Genomic DNA, 18,976 nt, shown 5'->3' on the forward strand with positions numbered 1-18,976 from the left:
GGGGGGGGGGGGGAGGCAAGTGCTGTTCTGTTCTTCTCTATGTTGGGTCACAAAGGGGGAAGGATAAACAAAGTCGGCCAACACTGAACTGGTTATAGAAGGTGATGCTAAATAGACAATAGCCCCTTTATTTTTGTGGCTATGCTCTGAGGACCCTCTTCTATGAGTAGGTACCGACATCTATTTCTTTTCTGTTCCTTTTTTTTGGGGGTGGGGAGAGGTGAGTTTGAGGCAGGGTTTCTGTGTGTAGCTCTGACTGACTTCAAACTCAGAGATCCTGCCTGCCTTATTTTCACTCAGAAAATTTTGACAATCACAAACATCAGTGTGGTCTCAGTGACAGTCTGAGACCTGGACAGCTTACCTGCTTTCCACAGAGCAGTCCTCTGTTCATTGTTGGAATTAAATGCTTTTGCAAATCTATGTGACTCTAATAAGCAGTCCAGTAGCTTGAAGAGCTGTTGTGATGTTAAAAAGCGGTACATTCCTTGGTCTTGAGTATCAACTCGAACATCGAAGTCTATTGCATCTCTCTTTGGAAAACAAGTAGCCACAGGATACATTTAACCAGTTTCAGTAAACTTAAGACTCAACACTCCCCCAGTCCTGCTCTCTTTAATACTTACATATATGTATCTATGCCTGCTTAATTGTATATGAACCATGTGTATGTAGATTCCCACACAGCCTACAGGATCATTGAATCCCTTGGAACCAGAGATACAGGAAGCTCTGAACTGCCTCATGGGGTGCTAGAAATAAAACCGGGTCTTCTGCCAAGAGCAGCAAGTATTCTTAACCTTTGAGCCATCTCTCCAGCTCCTACCTCTTAGTCAAGACTACTTTTAAAAGCAAATCACTATTTTACCATAGAAAACAGACAGAAAAAGCTATGGCAAACAAGTGAGTGTCCTGGAGAGGGCCCACTGTTTTGCATGCTACGATGGCTGGCTGCTTCTCACTGCTGGTATGCCTTTCCTGCCTCTGTCACACAGCCTAAGGATTCCTGGGCATCAAGCCCACCCTATTTCCTGCAGATTAACATGAAGATAACATTTATGAATTAATGTTGTTTAGATGAATTAATGACTTTATACAATTCCTGATTTGATTCAAATAATTTTAAGAAAGAAGTTTAAGGAGATAGTTTTAGTTGTTTTGCCTGAAAGATGTATTAAAGTTAGAATCAAGAATAGAATGTGCTCCTTCCTCAAAGAACAGTTAAGTAAAGGCTGCATAGTAAGAAATATAACGAGCTTTCATAAATTACACTAAGAAGAGAAATAGGCTTGGAATAGATTTGTGATCAAGGAAAAACATTCATTCTAGGTCACATTCAAGGATGTATGATAAAGCAAGGCCACATGAAACTGTTGCTTTAAACTTATAATGAGCTTACAGAATGAAACACTGCTGTGAACTTAACTATTAACATCCTTCTGTAACTGTAATCCCCCTTTTGTGTAATGTTTTATCTGTGAGGTAATTTTATAAAGAATTTTTGTCTAAGAATGAATAAAAAGGCTGGGAAAAAACCCCACAAAATGTGTGGCTGTTGGCACTCTGCTCCATCCACCAAATGTATGTATGCCTGTGTATACATATGTACAGACATATGTATGCAGGTATATGTGTATGCATGCATGTGCACTTGGGAAATTGATGAAACAGATGGTCGGCCCCGCAGAGTGAGCCCATGAGTGTGTGTGTGTGTTTGCGTGATTTTCTCTTTATCCTTTTTATTTCCTTTTCTCTTGCTCATGAAGAGTTAAGGAATGAAGAGCCCTAGTAACTTCCTTTTCTTAATTGCCCCACTCACTGCTCTGTGTGTAGAGCACGAGGCCCCAGAGCACACTCCCTCCTCCTCTGCCAGGGCCATTCTTATGCCTCATGACACCACCCAGGCTCAGGGCTTGGAATGGTAGCTATGAAGACCTTGCCAAAGACACCTCCAGTGTAGGTATCATCTGAGGTCCAGACACCTCCAGTGTAGGTATCATCTGAGGTCCAGACACCTCCAGTGTAGGTATCATCTGAGGTCCAGACACCTCCGGGACTTCCCTCTTCTCACAGCTCCTTACCTGGGCTGCAGCTAAGTTTTCTGCATCCTCCTTCTTGCTTGTGGCTGGGAAGAACACAATGTTGTCGATGGTCTGGATGAGTTCCAGCTGCACAACACATTTAATCAACAGGGCAGCAAACAATTTTTGTTCTGGGAATTCTGTGAGGAAACCCCCCAATGCACATGCAAACAAAACATTATTTTGAATCCTTTATAATTTCTGTAACATTATAATGCTAAGGAAACATTACTATGTACAAAGGCCACACACGCACACTGCACATCTCAAACTGAAAAAGACATCGTGCCTTTGTTCATAGGTACCACTTGCTATAGTAACATTGTATCTATGAAATGTTTAGGAAAATAATTGCTTAAATAAGTGAAAACATTTTATGTGACTTGAACAGTGTATGTGTTCTAACTGGTTATACTTTCAATGCAGGTTATTATTGAAATAAATAGCCTTGACTGATGCGCAAGTCTAACGTTTGAAAATAATATGAAAACCTGTTTAAGAAAACAGCAGGAACCAGATCAACACCAAACAGAACGTGGGACAGCAAGGATTCTATGTGATATTATGGTTTAGCCATATAACAGGTTTATCTGGGTCCAAATATATATTTGTAGCTTAAACTAATGCTTATTTTCAATTGATCCACCAGTAAGTAAGTTATAAACATGTATGTTAAGGATATTGCCACTAAGCACCAGTTTCAGAGTGTTCCCCATGCAGCTTCCCACCACACAGCTGAGACAAAGGTCACTCCTCACTCTACCAGTCTGTAGATCCTAGCACAGGAGGATGTTCCTCCTCTGTGCTCATACAGTCAGGCAGACAGCCGCCAGCTGCTATGCACACTCGGCAGCACTGATGTGGACCGGGTGGCAAGGACACATCTGGGTTCCAATGAGCAACAGACACCCAAGAGGAATTATGTATTACTCAATCTTGGAGCAATGGCTCCAGCAGTAGCTGATTTACAATCCCCTAGTTTCTTTCTGATATAAAAAGCATTTACTACAAAATTCCTTTTCTGGTATCAATTTTTGCAAGTTAAATTTACTTACTGAGACATTTGAAACTTTCCTATCCAGGTATGTTTCCAGAAATATTGTTTTATGTAGCATTTGGTTCTTATGGTTGAAGACAAGTTACAAACAAAACAAAGAACCCAACTAGTCCCAAGGTTGTTTTGTGTGTCATCTGTTATTACAATCACAGCCTCCACTGTGCATTCTCACCCTTTTATTTCATTAGCTCAAACTTCCCAGACCATGAGGCCTCTTGGTAGCACCTGGACCCAGCAGTGGCTTAACAGGAGGCAGGTGTTCAAGGAAAACCAGTTTCATCAGGATATTAGTTAAGAGAGCTCTGGTGGTACCTGGATATCCCTAGTGACAGAGTTTGGCCAATGAGGGTGTGCTGTGACTGCTAGTAGTAATGTGAAATAGTGTTACTACTGTGAACAGCTTAGAAGTTACAAAGAATCAGTACCCAGCACAGTAACTCTACTTCTAGGTACATTCACAGAAGATGTGAGAACAGACCTTCAAACCATGCTTGAACATGAGTGTTCCCACTAGCACTACTACTCATAATCAAAGTGTCACAAACTCAGTCTTTCAGAGCTGAGTGGGCAAATCCACTATGATATTTACACATACACAGAGGATTGCTAACTCAGAAATAAAAACGGTTGAGTTACTGATTCAAATGATGAAGAACCTCAAGGTCACTCCTTATATGATGTCACCTATATAAAACCCACTGAAGAGCCTAAGCACAGAAACAGAAAGCAGAGACGGTGATTGCCACGGGCTAGAGAAGGGGAGAGAAAGAGTGGCTGCTCACTGAATATGGGATTTCCTTTCTGTGATGAAAACATTTTGTGCCTAGGCAGAATGTCTGCACAACACTCTGAATGTACGAAATGCAACTCGGTCCCTTACTTGCAAATAATCAATTCTGTGAATATAGTCTCATTTAAAATTTTTACCACACTGATTTACTTTGTGTTTATTATGCATGTGTATATGTGTGTTCCGGCAGGTGGAGGCCAGATGGCAACTTTCTGCAGTCATTTTTTCCCTTCTACCCTGGAGTTTCCATGTATCAAAGTCAGGGAATCAGGCCTGGTGCAAGTGTCTTCATTCACCTGCTGAGCCATCTTGTTGGCCAGAACCTCAAGTTTTACAATGTGCTTAAAGTCACTTCCTTTTCTAAGGAGGTGGCATCTTTTGTATGTGTTATTTGTTTTCAGCAAACAAAACTGAACTGATGTCAAAAAGTGAGTGTCACATTTTTGGGCAAAGGTGATGGACAGTCTGAAGGTGGTCCACAGAGACACAAGGTGGGCAGCAGTGCAGAAAAGCCTGACCCGGTGAGCGGGAGCTAGCTCCTACCTACAGAGGGTGGGGGTGCTGTCCTTAGTTCCTAGGAAGACAGGTAAAGGAAGAATGCACCTTTACAGACAGAAAGTGGGTTGAAGTGTAGATGGGTTAGAGAAGGAAGACCATATACCCAACACAAACATTAGCCAAAGGCACTGTGATCAAAACTGACATTGCAGACGTTAAGAAGGTTTCAAAAAGAGAACATCCGTCAGAGACGTCCACACTGGGGTAGTAGACACAGTAAAAGTAAAAAGCGATCAAGACTAATTTTGGCCTATGCTTATTAGTAAGAGTAACAAATGTGTCCCTTACATACATACAACACAGTTTACTTTTATTGAGAGAAATAACTCACTTGCTGTGGATTTCACTTTGCCAACTTCTTCACTCACAGTAGAGACAGAAACCAGTGGTGCTTGCTGTCTGTTATCTGAAGATCTTGGTTGAACAGAATCATGTATGTCTACAGATTTTTGTGATATTGCATCCTAATAAGATAAATTCATTAAGATAAGCACATCACAAGGACAAACATGCTTTCTATTATACTACTTTTTAAAAAGTATAAAATTTACACATTATCCATAAAAAAGACTTCCTATATTTAAAATTGTCTAAACATAGATAAAGTTCAGGACACGGCTGAGGTTCTTTCAAAAGGACTGCTGCAAATGTGAGACCAGCCTGGACTATAGAAAGTGAAACTCATCTCACAAAACCTAAAAGCAGGCTAGGTGTGGTGGTCCATGCCTTTGATCCCATCATACAGGAAGCACAGGTAGGTAGATCTCTGTAAGTCTGAGTCCAGTCTAGTCTACAGAGTGAGTTCCAGGATAGCCAAGGCTACACAGAGAAAGCCTGTCTCAAAAAAGCAAATCAAATCAAACCTAATACACTCCATGTGCTATGGATAAGAATGTGATGTTGCAATAAATGAGAAAGTAGCACTATTCACAAGTATTCTCCAGATCTGACACAACTCACAAGTGTTAAAGTAGAGGGAGGTTTCATGGAGTTGGTATGATTTAGTACCCTCTGTTACACAGATAATCAAAGACCCTAAAGGTCAGTATGAAGGGGATTACAGGAGCCTGCTGTCATGAGGGAAGCTGGACAAAAGTCTGACAGACCAACATGGTAGGTCCTATATGGTAGGACTTGAGCTGTAATAGCAGTATGGAGGGAAAACCTTAATGAGCTTTTGGAATAGGGTTTTATATATATTTATATTTTTGAAAGGATTAAGCATGAAAACATTTTCTTCAAGATTTATTTTTAATTATGTGTATCATTTATTAGTGCAGATGCCAACAGAGAGCAGAAAAGGGAGCTGGATCCCTGGAGCTGAAGCTACAGAAGATTGTGAGCCACCATGTGGGTGCTGAGAGATAAACTCAGGCCTCTGCAACAGCAGTTACCGCTTTGAAACACTGAGACTCTCCATAGGCCCATGTAAATACTCTTAAACAATCAAGCACTCTGCGTTATTGAGCCATAGTATTGTTGTTATGGGTTCTAGTGATCTCTAAGTTTGTTTGTTTTTTTAAACACACAAGCAGCTTTAAGTGAAAAAATATTTTAGTCCAGCAGAATATTTATTTGACCAAGATGACTTAAAGAATACTTTTTAAAGTAAAAACTAACATACAGGAAACAGTTAAAGCAATACTTAAACAGTGGGGACATTGCCTAGATATGCTAAACAATATTTATACTTAAAAATCTTTTAAATATATATAATAGTAATTAATTGTAAATGTAAAGGAAACAAATGGAAGGATGGCTAGTAATTACAACTGCATTGGAGTTGAAGTAGCAAGGTAATATAAAAAACTGGTACATTTTAAGTCCTGTATTCTTTCTTATACATATAAATACTTATATTAAACCTATTTTTAAAATGTTTCTTAAGTGTGTAGCAAGAAATACTTTGGCTAGGAATGACAGTGTGAAATTCCCATCACATTAGCAAGGCCTAAGTAGTCGGGGAAAAAGACAAAGATGGACTAAGAAGAGAGATGTTAGGGAAGAGAAATGGCAGCAGCAGCAGCAGCAGCAGCAACAGCAGCTGCAACAACAGAGAGGCTGCAGGGCCTAGATATGAGTGGGACTCAGTCTTCCATACTCAAGCCTGAGGTCTATGGTGAAATGCATTATGTGCCTTGTCTATACCACAGTCTCACTTTACACAGAGGGTAAATGACATGAAGAACAGAATGGAACTAGATAACTCAGATCCAATATTTCCTTGGGCAAAGAGCAAACCCATTTTGCATAGTCCACCCTGTGCAGTGTATACACAGGAGAGTACCCTCATTCCTGGCATGCACAGGATATCCCACTAGTGGTAGGTTATCTAATAGAATCCAGTAGATCAGTTATGGAACAAGTATGAGTCTCTGTGGCAGATACTATAGTTCTCAGAAGAATACTATGTTGGTATGTAATCTATGGTTTTTTTTTGTTTTTTTTTGAGACTGACTGTCCTGGAACTCACTCTGTAGACCAGCTTGGCCTTGAACTCAGAAATCCGCCTGCCTCTGCCTCCCAAGTGCTGAGATTAAAGGCGGGTGCCAACACTGCCCGGCGTAATCTATGTTTTAACTGTGAACTATTACTTGAAAAATTTAAGGGCTGTGGGAAACAGGTCAGTAGGCACTATCATGCCACTATGGTCTCCTAGGTTTAAATTTCAAGGGCTAGAGACAAGAGGGATGGCCCAGAGATCCAAAGTGCAGAACCTGGGCTGGATTCCTAGGCTGCACATAGTGGCTCACAACTATCTGTAACTCAATTTCTAAGGGACCCGACAACATTTTGGCCTCTGCGGGATCCTGCATAATTGTGGAGCACAAAAACTCACATAGGCAAATACATATAACACATTCACATAAACAGACAGACAGACAAATCTTTCTAAAAATGTCAAGGGCTAGAAAAACAATGTGAATAGTTATCTTTTTCATGTTCATTATGATAAAATGGAAAAAGACAGAATCAGAATAAAGCCTACATATTAGATAAAAATAGTCTCAATAAGTCTCAATAATTATCTGGTTAACCTTTTGGCATCGTCAAGGAAATAAAACATGAGACTCTTTGTCATGCAGCACTCATCTACTTCAGTTGTATCTGCATGTCAGGTCTAAAAAACTTGATCATGGACCTGAGGCGTACGCTTCACAGAGAGCCAGTCTCCTGAGTATTCAGTCACTGACATCTCCTAGTTCTGATGTGTTCCAGATTGGTCTCTGCTAAAGTCTGTGGAGAGATCGCGTGCTTTCTTTATTCAGGCATAAAGGTGCCCTAAGAAATATTTCGTTATTAGCTAAAACTGAGATTTAACATTGTTTCCTGGCCTCCACGGTGTTTCAATGATCCCAATTGATTTCCTAGCTGTTATTAGCTTGGAATTTTTACAAGGGAAGCTGCCTTAGCAGACAGGGTGTCCCCAGAATTAGCAATAGAGGTCAGGCATTACTGCCTACTGATTCCCACAAGGAAGCGGCCTTGTCAGACAGGGTGTCTCCAGAGTTAGAGATAGTAATCAGACAGTATTGCTATCTGTAAACACAGAACTCTAAAAGCAGTACTACACAAGGCAGAACTGCTTTACAAACTAGAGAGTAGTTGAAAAGTTTCCTGAACTAATGTTTGACTAATGTTTAATGTTAACCATTCCCAGGAGCTGCTAGAATGGGACCTCCTGGTGCTTACCTGCTTCAGACCAAGAGAATTTGCTTAGGGCTGCCAAGATAGCCCATCGGGCTTTTCCGAAGGAATCATTTACACCTGGCTGTTTGATCTTACTGACTTTGATGTGACCACTACCTGCATACGTGATCCCTGACATTTGCCCTGTTTCAGTATACTATATAAGCTTGATTTTCTCTTTGTGCAAACACACTCAGATGCTGCACTCCCGTGCTGTTTCTGTCTGTCAGTAGCCGAATTCTTTGCCCACCAGGCCAGAACTCTTATCACCCCACGGAACAAGGGGTCCCCATAGAAACCCAGTCCGTGGCAACTCTTGTAGCGGCTAAAGGACATATTTGCAATTGTTTTTCAAATAATTTTGAAAACCACATGGGCAGAGGAAAGGAGTGAGGAAAAAGAGGAAGCGGGGTGACTAGCCACAGAGTGAGCCTGGTGCAATGGGTAGTTTATGTTGGCTATGTTTGCTAACTCTTCTTGTAAGGACATGGCTCAATACCCACACACTATATATTTAAGTTAAAGACTAGTAATAATTCAATTAATGCTGTAGGGGCTGGGCTGGTGCTGCTATGTATTCAAATGCTAGGCACTGTATCCCATAATCTGGTTGCCTCAAAATGAGTGAATTCCCAAGAAACACCAGCTTTTTTGGTGTTAACCCTGCACCCCCTCCCCATTAAGTTATCCCTAACTGGTTAACAAACATGCCTACAGCCTGAGATAGGTACAAGAGAAGTAGACAGAGTTGCAGTGTGTGTGTTTGGGGGAGGTGGTCTCAAGTAGGAACCAGGAAAGAGAGGAAGGGAGGAAGAAGGAAGCTGCACTGAGGGCTGGCCTGATGAAGCAGGAGCAGCGCGAATGGACGAGATTCAAACATTTGTGGGGATCTTGGCAGGGGAAGCAGACCAGACAGCTTAGAGGGCTGAGAGCTGCCCAGCTGTGTTTTGTTTTGTTTTTTTTTTGGGGGGGGGGGGTTCGAGACAAGTTTTCTCTGTGTAGTCCTGCCCTGGAAGTCACTCTGTAGACCAGGCTGGCCTCGAACTCAGAAATCCGCCTGCCTCTGCCTCCCAAGTGCTGAGATAAAAGGCGTGAGCCACCACCACTTGGCCCAGCTATGGTGCTTTAAGGTTTCTTATAAATCTAAAGGTCTTGTGTCTTTTATTTGGGAACCTCTGATAGATATTTAAAGGCAACAAGGGGTGTAACAAACCCCCCGAATAAAAATAACCACTACTGTAGCCTTAACTATTTTCTACACAGTGAAATTGTGTGTGAAATTGGTGTGAAAAATCTCTATGTAATCTGGTATCTATATTCATAATCCTTAAAATCATTTTTCTCTGTGTCCTATGTAAAACAGAAAATTTAAAGTACCCTCTTCATGGTATATGCACAATATAAAATTGTTACATGTTAAATTTACCATCAGGAACTTTAGTCTGAGAATTTCAAATGAGAAACACCATTTTTTAAAGAGAGTTGGTCTCTCTGGCACAGCTGAAATGTTTGTATCCAAACATTCTTACGTGTCATATGTTAGTGTCTATGTATGAAACTAAAAAACAAAATATATGCTCAAACTTGTTCCTTTATGAACAAAAAAAAGCAGGGAAGTGTCCCATCATCAGGACGGCACCTTTACTGTCACAGGAATGGAAACATTAAGGAGCTCTTTCCTGCCCTCTGCCTTCTGTCCTATAAGGGTGTAAGGTGCCACCGTGGAAGCAGAGCAGAGCTAGCTTACATTAGATTCTGAGTGCTCACACTTTGCAGCCTGCACAGCTGCAAGAAGCCAACTTCTGTCATTTCTAAACTATCTAGGCTTAGGTGTTTTGTCACAGCAACGGGGACAGCCTAGGACCCAAATGAATGAAGTGTTAGGCCCATAATTAAATCACTTCCACAGACAACTTCAAACATGATTTACTTACTTACCAACTGCTTTTCACTCACGGCTGATGGAGATGGGGGTGCAGCCTCTCCAGAAGTAGGACGCCAAGTCAGAAGCCTTTAAGACACCAAAGCAAAAGCCAGTCATGGGGGCCAAGGGAAGGCGGGAAGCCACATGCAATACTTAAACGGGAATTAAAAAGTGAAAAAAAGTCTGACTACTGATAAAAGCAATTTTCTGAAATCCACTCAGTAAAAAATTTAAAAGATGTACTTCCGGAAAATAGTTCAGCAGCACTCAATTTTAAGTTATAAGGATAAGTAGTTTTATGGTAAATTATACTTTCTGAAGTGTACAAACTTTACACTTACTTCTTCTAAATAGTAATCTTAAATATCATCCAAAAACAAGATTGGTTTTAAAGTCTGCCACTTTTCAAAAAAGTTCACAGAATTAAAACTTAAAAAAAAAATCAAAATGCATAAAACTCTTTAGAATCTGTTTTTTAAATACTTAGAAAAAATAAGTCAACGAGGTACCAAAGAGAAATTAATTTGCCACCGCTGAATTGGGTGCTTGCAGCAGAAATATGATCTAGCATCAAATTCTCCTTTCTGAAAAGCATAAGCTCTGGGATCTGGGTAGACAGATGCCAACAGACGTCTCCACTTCAATAAAGAGGAGTTGGAAATAGCTCCTTTCTACGAAGAAATGCTTATTAGATGACACTTAAGGTTATAATGAGCATGAAACTCAACAAACTAAAACACATGCAGATCTAATTAAAAATAACCTGTAGCCAATGGGTTTTTATAAAGAGGTCACGGGGTGGGTGTAGGTATGGAACTGTTAGATAAGAATTCATACTGACTTTGACAGAGGCACGGACACACTGACAGACATGTTTCAGCTGTCAGCGCTGTTACCCTGCTCCAGATAAATGTACTACGTGAAAAATGTATTGAGTAATTGGAAGTTGGTCAAAGAAATCACTGTGCATCTTTCAGTATAATCCACTTTTCTAGGGTATTTCTTGTATTTTACTTCCTATTTCCAATGTTAATATTTGTAAGAGTATTTGTAAGAACATAAACCAGATTTAATTCATATTCTAAACATGATATAAAGTTAAAAATGTAGAATAGTTGATAATTTTCATATGATCTTATATCAGCACTGGGCACACTTAATGTTTCTACAAAGAGTCTACCTACAGACTTAAACATTACAGAGAGCAAATAAAACCATACACAAATAAGAGTGAGCACCAGGGATGTACTGGGTGTGAATTCTAGTCTATCCAATGAATATGCTGTGCTTATATGTCTTGGTTTCTTCACTGATTAAAATCTATTTATAACTCATTCCTAACAGAAAGATGACAAATTGGGAGTACAGTGCAGTATTTATAAGCAATTTTCTTTAGAGTAATAAATCTTCTATAACTGAAATACATGTTAAGGAGGCTTTCTTTCTTTGACTCAAGACTCTCACCTGCTGTGATATGTTCAACTACAATCTAATAAAACCAGTGGGGTCAACTCAAATTTTGGATAATCATACTGTTTTGGTTTACAAATAACTTACTTCATGTACTTGTTACAGTTTACTCATTGCTCACTTTTAAACCCCATCAGTATACAAGTATAAATGTAGATCTGTGTTAAATCTTACGCGTGAGGAATTGTGGTTTTGAAGATATCCAGGGTGCAGTTACATGTTTTATCCCAGATTTCCAGAGTAAACTTTTCACCATTCAGAATAACCACATTTTCTAAGCAGTTTGTACCGGAGCGTGCTAACTGCTCATTGTCTAGAAAAGAAAAGAACAATTCATTCACATATCCAAGCATCACATGTCATACTTGGTGTTCACATAACTGGTACACACCTACCTTGTTGTACACACCAGTAAAGCTGGGCAAAAATATCATCCAAAAGTACATCGCTGAGAACTTCTAAATACTGGGTGAATACATCACATATTGCATACAGGGCATGGTTACAAGTTGTTGTCATCCATTCAGCTTTCTGGGGGTGGAGGGGAAGGAGGTCATGAAATGAAGGTCATGCTGTCCACCAACTATTAGACTCTGTCTCAAGTCGCCTCCCTCAAATTACATTAAACATAATTATATAAGTCTCCACTTAATATTGATCTATAGGACAGGGAGGGAAAATGAGGCTCTCTAGCCACAGAGCCTGAACTATATACTTTAAGTGTTTTATAGTAAAAATACATTATAATAAGTAAAACTAATTTTACTTTGAATTCTTTTCTTTTATTAGAATTCAGAATCTAATATTAGTGAAAGTTTCTGGTGTTTCTTAGCTGTGACTATAACAAAATATGGAAGACAAGCTAACAGTTTAACAAAAGCAATGAATATAAAAATTAATTCACTAATTCAGTCATATTTCCAAATAGTATCCTTGCTAATGAAAGAAAATACTATTATTTGTCATGTACTGAAGAAATTCTAGGAATTCTTTCATGTTCTATGTGCTTCATTTCATTCTTTTTTTTTTTTTTTTTTTTTTTTTTTTTTTTTTTTTTTTTTGGTTTTTTGAGACAGGGTTTCTCTGTATAGCCCTGGCTGTCCTGGAACTCACTCTGTAGACCAGGCTGGCCTCGAACTCAGAAATCCGCCTGCCTCTGCCTCGCAAGTGCTGGGATTAAAGGCGTGCGCCACCACCGCCCGGCTTGTGCTTCATTTCAAACATTAAAATGTACTGAGTGACAACCTGAAGAACTTTATGCTAAAGGTATTTATTCTCTTACCTCTGTCTGTTGTTCTGGCAATTTCATGTTGTCAAAGATTCTGAAAACAATTCTGAATAAGTCCTGCCACCAATGTTTTTCATAAGTGTGGCCGTATGTTTTCATTATTTCAAACATTACTGTTAAGCCCCTAAAATAACAACACAATTAGGAAAGCTGTAATGTAAAGAAGCAGAACTTCCTAAGAAAGGGTTAAAAGTTTACACAGCTACTAAAAAAAGAAAGTTAACACTTGTTAAAGTTAATCCTGGCTGTTAATACATATTGAATATATTGTAATTTAAGCTGTAAAATTAGAGGTTCCTTTAGGACACATGATTCAGAAAATAAAAACTCCAAAAGCTCTGACCTAAAATGTTTATTTTTCTTTTCCCACTCCTACTAGTCTAGCTATTAAAACTGTAAATGGAATCTGTGGTGGCTTGAATAGGGATGGCCCCATAGACTCATATATTTGAATACTTGGTCATTATAGTGTGGCACTACTTGACGGATTAGGAAGTGTGGCCTTGTTAGAGATAGTTCTGACACTGGAATGGGCTTTGGGGTTTCATATGCTCAAGTAAGGCTCAGTGTTTCTCTCGTTCTGCTGTCTGTATCTCTTGGCTCTTTCTTCAGGACCATGTCTGCCTGCCTGGTACCATGTTTCCTACCATGAGGATAATGGACTAAACCTCTGAAACTGTGAGTCAGGCCCAGTTAAGTGCTTTCCTTTAAGTGCCATGGTTAAGTGCCATGGTTATGGTGTCTCTTCACAGCAACAGAACAGTGACTAAGACAGAAATGCAGACTGAAATAAGTCATCATTTGAGTGAATATTAATTTTGGAGAACTATGGGGAAGAAAGAAAGGGCTCACAGCAGTCTAAGAGCAACAACAAACCCTTGGAAAAATCTTTCTCAATAGGTTACAGGGACTTTCAGCTACCAGTATGGATACTGCTCCCATAATATCCCCAAACAAAAGATCTACTGATGAACCCACCGAGGCCTATTCTCCATGATCTGCATGTCTCTTGGTTGCTGCGATATTCTAGGCAGTGCTAATAACTTAGGCAAGCAGTCAGTATGTGATGAACAATTAAAACACCTAGAGATCATACTGACAAACTTTTAAGCACTAAAACTGAAACTGCCTTTCTGATTTGTTATCTCTCTTGAAGTAATACTTTTATCAAATTATTAAAGTTCTATTTTTTGCTTATGTATAACTTTCGCCTCATAATTTAATCAGCATCCTTCAGTCCTGAAGCTTTATTTCTAGAAGTATTAAAATGGTCAGGTAAAACAAAAATGTCTCTAAAATGTTTCAAAAGACTGTACAGAGCTTAGGTCATATGCTGTTATACTGCCCAGGCTTCCACATGTCTGAGATGTAGAATGTTCTCAAAACGTGTTCTGTGGATGTGCAAAATAAGCATGGTCTTCTCTTCATCCTTGTCAGTGCACAGCAGCCTGTAACACCTAATGTGTGTTGTAAGCAAGGGTAGAGACTGAATGACTCTTCCTCTCTTAGATTAAAAATTGTACCCACCAAAATCAAACTGGGAATTACAGTTAGAGGAGCGTTTCACGGTTAGAGCTTTATCTGTTATAACAGAAATTCTGATGAAACAGGCTATGATCCAACATACGCTCAGACTGTAGCTGTTTCTCAAAAAGCTGAGTACTCTCTATAGCTTATCAAACATTTTACTCTGTACTTCCACAGGGTATGCTGCTTATAGAGGTCCTCTTAGCAACTTGTTAAAATTCAAGCCTAATTATTTAAAAATCCATTTATCCATATGGGGCTTACTCCTTTTAGTATAAGCACATGGGAGGGTAGGGCAGAAGGAACAGGAGCTCAAAGCTAATTAATTTTTTGAAAAAGTTTCTATTGTTTTCCAGGAAGAAATTTTATCATTAATTGCAGTTTCTGAGAAGTTAAAAAAAATGTTTATAGTATTACACATAAAAATTAAAAGTAGACTAGATTTCATTTTGTACTCATTTTTTAAGTAATAATATAAAAGGTGATTATATAATTCTTTTTTTTTTTTTTTTTTTTTTTTTTTTTTGGTTTTTAGGGACAGGATTTCTCTGTATAGCCCTGGCTGTCCTGGAACTCCCTCTGTAGACCAGGCTGGCTTTCAACTCAGAAATCCACCTGCCTCTGCCTCCCAAGTGCTGGGATTAAAGGCGTGTGCCACCACTGCCCAGCTAGTTGTACTAATTCTTAATATATTTGGTAAAAACATTTTTCTGGTCTGTAATTGTAAACTTGTCTGTATCCATAAGAAAAGTTAATTAAAATGAAAATAGATCCTTCAAAGCTTAAATGTTCAAATACGGATTGTTACCTGGTTCTTACATCTAATTTGCATCTATTGATGATACATGACAACTCAAAGAGGATTGGGAACCACCCTCTCACCCACACCCTGTCTTCAGGTGCCACGTTCATGTCATCACTTGTGTACTCCTTGAAAGCCTTCAAAGGAAAAGGAGGAATCAGTAAGACAAAGCTAAATACTCACATGGTCAATTTAATATTTCTCAAGAAAAACACTAAGTGCTTTACCAATCAAAGTGAGGAATAATACATAACAATTTACAAAAAGATAAAGACTTACACTGTCTGTAAAGAGCCTTAGATTTTTTTTTTTTTTTTTTACAAAGTTGGCTTTTCAAGGTTAGAGATAGCTCAGCAGTTAAGACTCTATCCTACTTTTGCAATGGAGCTGTCAGGTGGGCTATAATAGCCTATTAACTCCATCTCCAGGAGATCAGATGCTTCTGGCCTCAGCACACAGTCCTCCTCGGCAGAGACCTACTTACACACATGTGCACATACTCCTTCCCAGCAGATACACATGGTAGGTTCAGATAGTCAAATTAAAATCAGCAGCCACATTGTCAATCCGGCATTTTATTTCAGTGCTTAAGTACACAATCATCCACAGTCAATTAACTTAAGTGCTGCAAAGCACAGACAGACAGGCAACAAGGCAAGATGCTTACAAACAGGCCAGACTTCACATCCTCTTTCTTCTTTCCTGGCTTTGCTATTGTGGGCACATTTTAAAACTTCTCTGTAACTGTTTCCTTATTTATATAAAGCTGTAACACTACCTGCCCTATTTAGTGTTATAAAAATTAAACTAATAAATACACAAAATACACACAGAACACCTGACAGCTACAGTAATAGCAAGTACAGTCACTGGCCATGTTAACACAGAATAAAGTTCAGAATGATTTTGGGCTCAAAATAAATGCTTCCTCTACCCTAACTTCCCAAACAAATTTGTTTACTAAATGATGTATACCTGAGGTCTATCAGAAACATATTTTGCACAATGGCGAATAAGTCGGATTGCTTCCATACTTGTGTCTGGGAAAGCTGCATTACATGCGAATTCAGATAAACACTTCACTGCATCCTGGAAAGAATCAATGGTGGCTGGAAAATGTTTTTCAAATACAAGAGCTAAAACAGAGAAAAAAAATAGAAATAACAGCATATTTCAATTATTTTAATTGTATGCAAAACATATTAACTTCAAATGTGCATATTTCTTACAGGCTGTCGAGAGCTTTGACATCTAGCACAATGGGTCCAAGTTTGTCTTTTCAACTAGTGCCTGCCCTAAGTAGTAAGGCAAGTGGAAACATGTGGGGGTAGTTCTGACGCTAAGGTCCTGTTCCCCATGGGTTCCTGATCTACCAGTAAAGAAGCCATGAGCCAATTGTTTGGCAGAAGGAATAGCTGGGACTTCTGGGTCCCTGCAGGAGACAGACGTGAGGAGAGGAGAGAGTTTGTCATGCTTTGGAGAGAGAAAAGCCAAGCAGCTATGTGAAATCTTGGGCCAAGTGGCCACAGGCCACTTCTACAGGTGGGCTCGTGGGAATGCTGAGCTGAGACTAAACGTAAGTGAGTAACTGAAGGCAGATGGAGAGGTGTGATGCTAAGAGTATTGATAAGAGCATGATTCTCCAGGTGGGAGATAAGTACTGCCCAGCAACTGTGCCGATAAGGCACGCTGAAATTGAGCAACTGTGTCTGTGTTTTTTATCCATGGATTCAAAGGAATCTGGGTGTGGGCTGGTGTCTGTTCCTGGAGCTTAGGTGGAGGTAGCAAAAGATACCCACAACAGAAATGTATCTATTTCATTTGCACTATAAACACACAACATAAGTAATCCATTTTTGCTTTTGTTGAATAAATATGCAAAATTAACTATCCCCTGAATACCTGTTTTTAACAATGCATACAAAGAAAGTTGTATTACAGTGCATGCCATCTAGTAATCCTCAATAAATATTAAAAACACCACCACCACCACCACCACATATTCCTACTACCACCACTCCTACTGTGAACAAAATTCCTGAAAAGCTGTGCCTGGCTGTGAACAAAAAACTCCTAGAGGGAGTTTCTGTGTCTGCAGAGACTGATAGGCAGGCTGGAATTTCAGTATAGTAAACAAATTAAAGTTTTATAGGCTCACCACTACTACTAATACCAGTAACTACTTTATCTTGCCATAGTTTTAGTTTCTGGAACAACCATTCTTTGACCCACTCTATATCTGAACTAATATTTTGTGATAATAAACTAAAATCTCTTAGAAGATATTAACTTAGCAGAACACTAGCTTCTACCAATCCATGACTAAGAATACCATCAATAGCATCTTGGAACCCCCATCTCAGTGTATCTACTTCTATGATGTACCCACCACTATATTGTAGAATTCATTTGATTTATGACTTTCTTTGTTCTGTAAAATTATAAAAATCCTGTGAAACTGCTTCCATTCTGGAACATGGAATTTGGAGTAATCATATCTGTGCTCCTGGACCACAGTCACACAAAATGGCTCCAGGATAAGCTATCTCTTATTCCCTTTGGTTTTTGTGCTGAAACGACTATTACAACAATTACTATGATTTTTCACTCTGGTATTAAAAACAACATTTGTAAACCTAAAGCCATACTACAGTCATAATCTTGTTTGTTTGTTTGTTTGTTTTTTTCGAGACAGGGTTTCTCTGTGTAGCTCTGGCTGTCCTGGAACTCAGAAATCTACCTGTCTCTGCCTCCCAAGTGCTGGGAGTAAAGGCGTGCGCCACCACCGCCCAGCTGCAGTCATAATCTTACTGCACCTGATTTGCCAACTAAATATATCCAGCTTTTCTATTTGCACTTGAACAGTTAAAGAATACTTACTGACAATGTGCCCCGTTGTCTGAAATGCAAGTTCTACTATGCTTTCATCTTGGTCTGATGCAGCTAGATGGAATACTGAGAAAATGTTCTTCCATCCTGAACGAATATTTGCAGCCTGAGAATTAACCATTTGTGCTATACACCGCACAACCATATCTCGAATTGTTGGAGACCTAAAATAACAATATAATTGCTTAAAATGTATCACATAAAACTCAACCCGTTTCTTTCTCTTTTTTCTATTTTTTCCCTTGGCATAGAACATAATAAGTTATTACTAATATTATTCAACTCAAAAAAACATATCACCTGTTTCGTTTCATTATATGTTCAAAAGGTCGTAAGAAATCCTTTTGGAATCTGAAGTTTGCAAGCTCTCCTTTCTCTAAAAACTTCATTGATAGCTGCCTTAGGGAGTCTACTGCAAATATGGCTACATCTTCATTAGGATTGCAACCAACCTGGAAGGGCAACAAGACCAAGATGCTAGTGTTACAGGTAAACTATAATTGTTCATTTCTGCCTTAGGAAAAAAGTACAAAATAAGCAGCACAGACAGGCTAATCCTAGGCTCTTCACCAGGCACAAGTATGAGAAAAACACAACATGGTAATTTAAAGAATCCGTGAAAAGTTTCAGCAATCATTTCTAAAAATAATCAACTCAAAAAGTTTCTGCATTTCCTTAAAAAAAGTAGATGACTATGTAATTGTGTTTTCTGTGTGTATTTGTACATGTGTGTGGGTAGAGCAGAATGGTCACTGGATCCCTCTGGAAGCACAGCTATTAAATATAGGTAGTTATGAGCTGCTAGATATGGGCAGTAGGAACTGGACACGGGTTCGCTATAAACAACCATCTCTCCAGCTCCTCTTTTTGAGACAGGATCCTGCTACACACACGCAGCCC

At 39.2% G+C, this 18,976-nt stretch overlaps 1 protein-coding gene across 1 annotated transcript in view; it reads right to left on the reverse strand.

Moving 5' to 3' along the window:
- Nucleotides 1-18,976, reverse strand: part of Arfgef1 (ADP ribosylation factor guanine nucleotide exchange factor 1) — a 90,153-nt gene that overhangs the window by 4,667 nt on the left and 66,510 nt on the right. Inside the window, exons 26-36 of the mRNA XM_031366823.1 lie at nucleotides 18,377-18,528; nucleotides 18,068-18,240; nucleotides 16,163-16,323; nucleotides 15,194-15,324; nucleotides 12,853-12,982; nucleotides 11,966-12,101; nucleotides 11,745-11,883; nucleotides 10,115-10,187; nucleotides 4,818-4,950; nucleotides 2,082-2,221; nucleotides 365-533 (exon numbers count right to left, since the gene is read on the reverse strand). Of these exons, the coding sequence (XP_031222683.1) occupies nucleotides 365-533; nucleotides 2,082-2,221; nucleotides 4,818-4,950; nucleotides 10,115-10,187; nucleotides 11,745-11,883; nucleotides 11,966-12,101; nucleotides 12,853-12,982; nucleotides 15,194-15,324; nucleotides 16,163-16,323; nucleotides 18,068-18,240; nucleotides 18,377-18,528 (1,537 nt within the window). The remainder of the gene's footprint in view (nucleotides 1-364; nucleotides 534-2,081; nucleotides 2,222-4,817; nucleotides 4,951-10,114; nucleotides 10,188-11,744; nucleotides 11,884-11,965; nucleotides 12,102-12,852; nucleotides 12,983-15,193; nucleotides 15,325-16,162; nucleotides 16,324-18,067; nucleotides 18,241-18,376; nucleotides 18,529-18,976) is intronic.

Source organism: Mastomys coucha, unplaced genomic scaffold (genome assembly GCF_008632895.1).
Source record: "Mastomys coucha isolate ucsf_1 unplaced genomic scaffold, UCSF_Mcou_1 pScaffold14, whole genome shotgun sequence".
NCBI classification, from domain to species: Eukaryota; Metazoa; Chordata; class Mammalia; order Rodentia; family Muridae; genus Mastomys; species Mastomys coucha.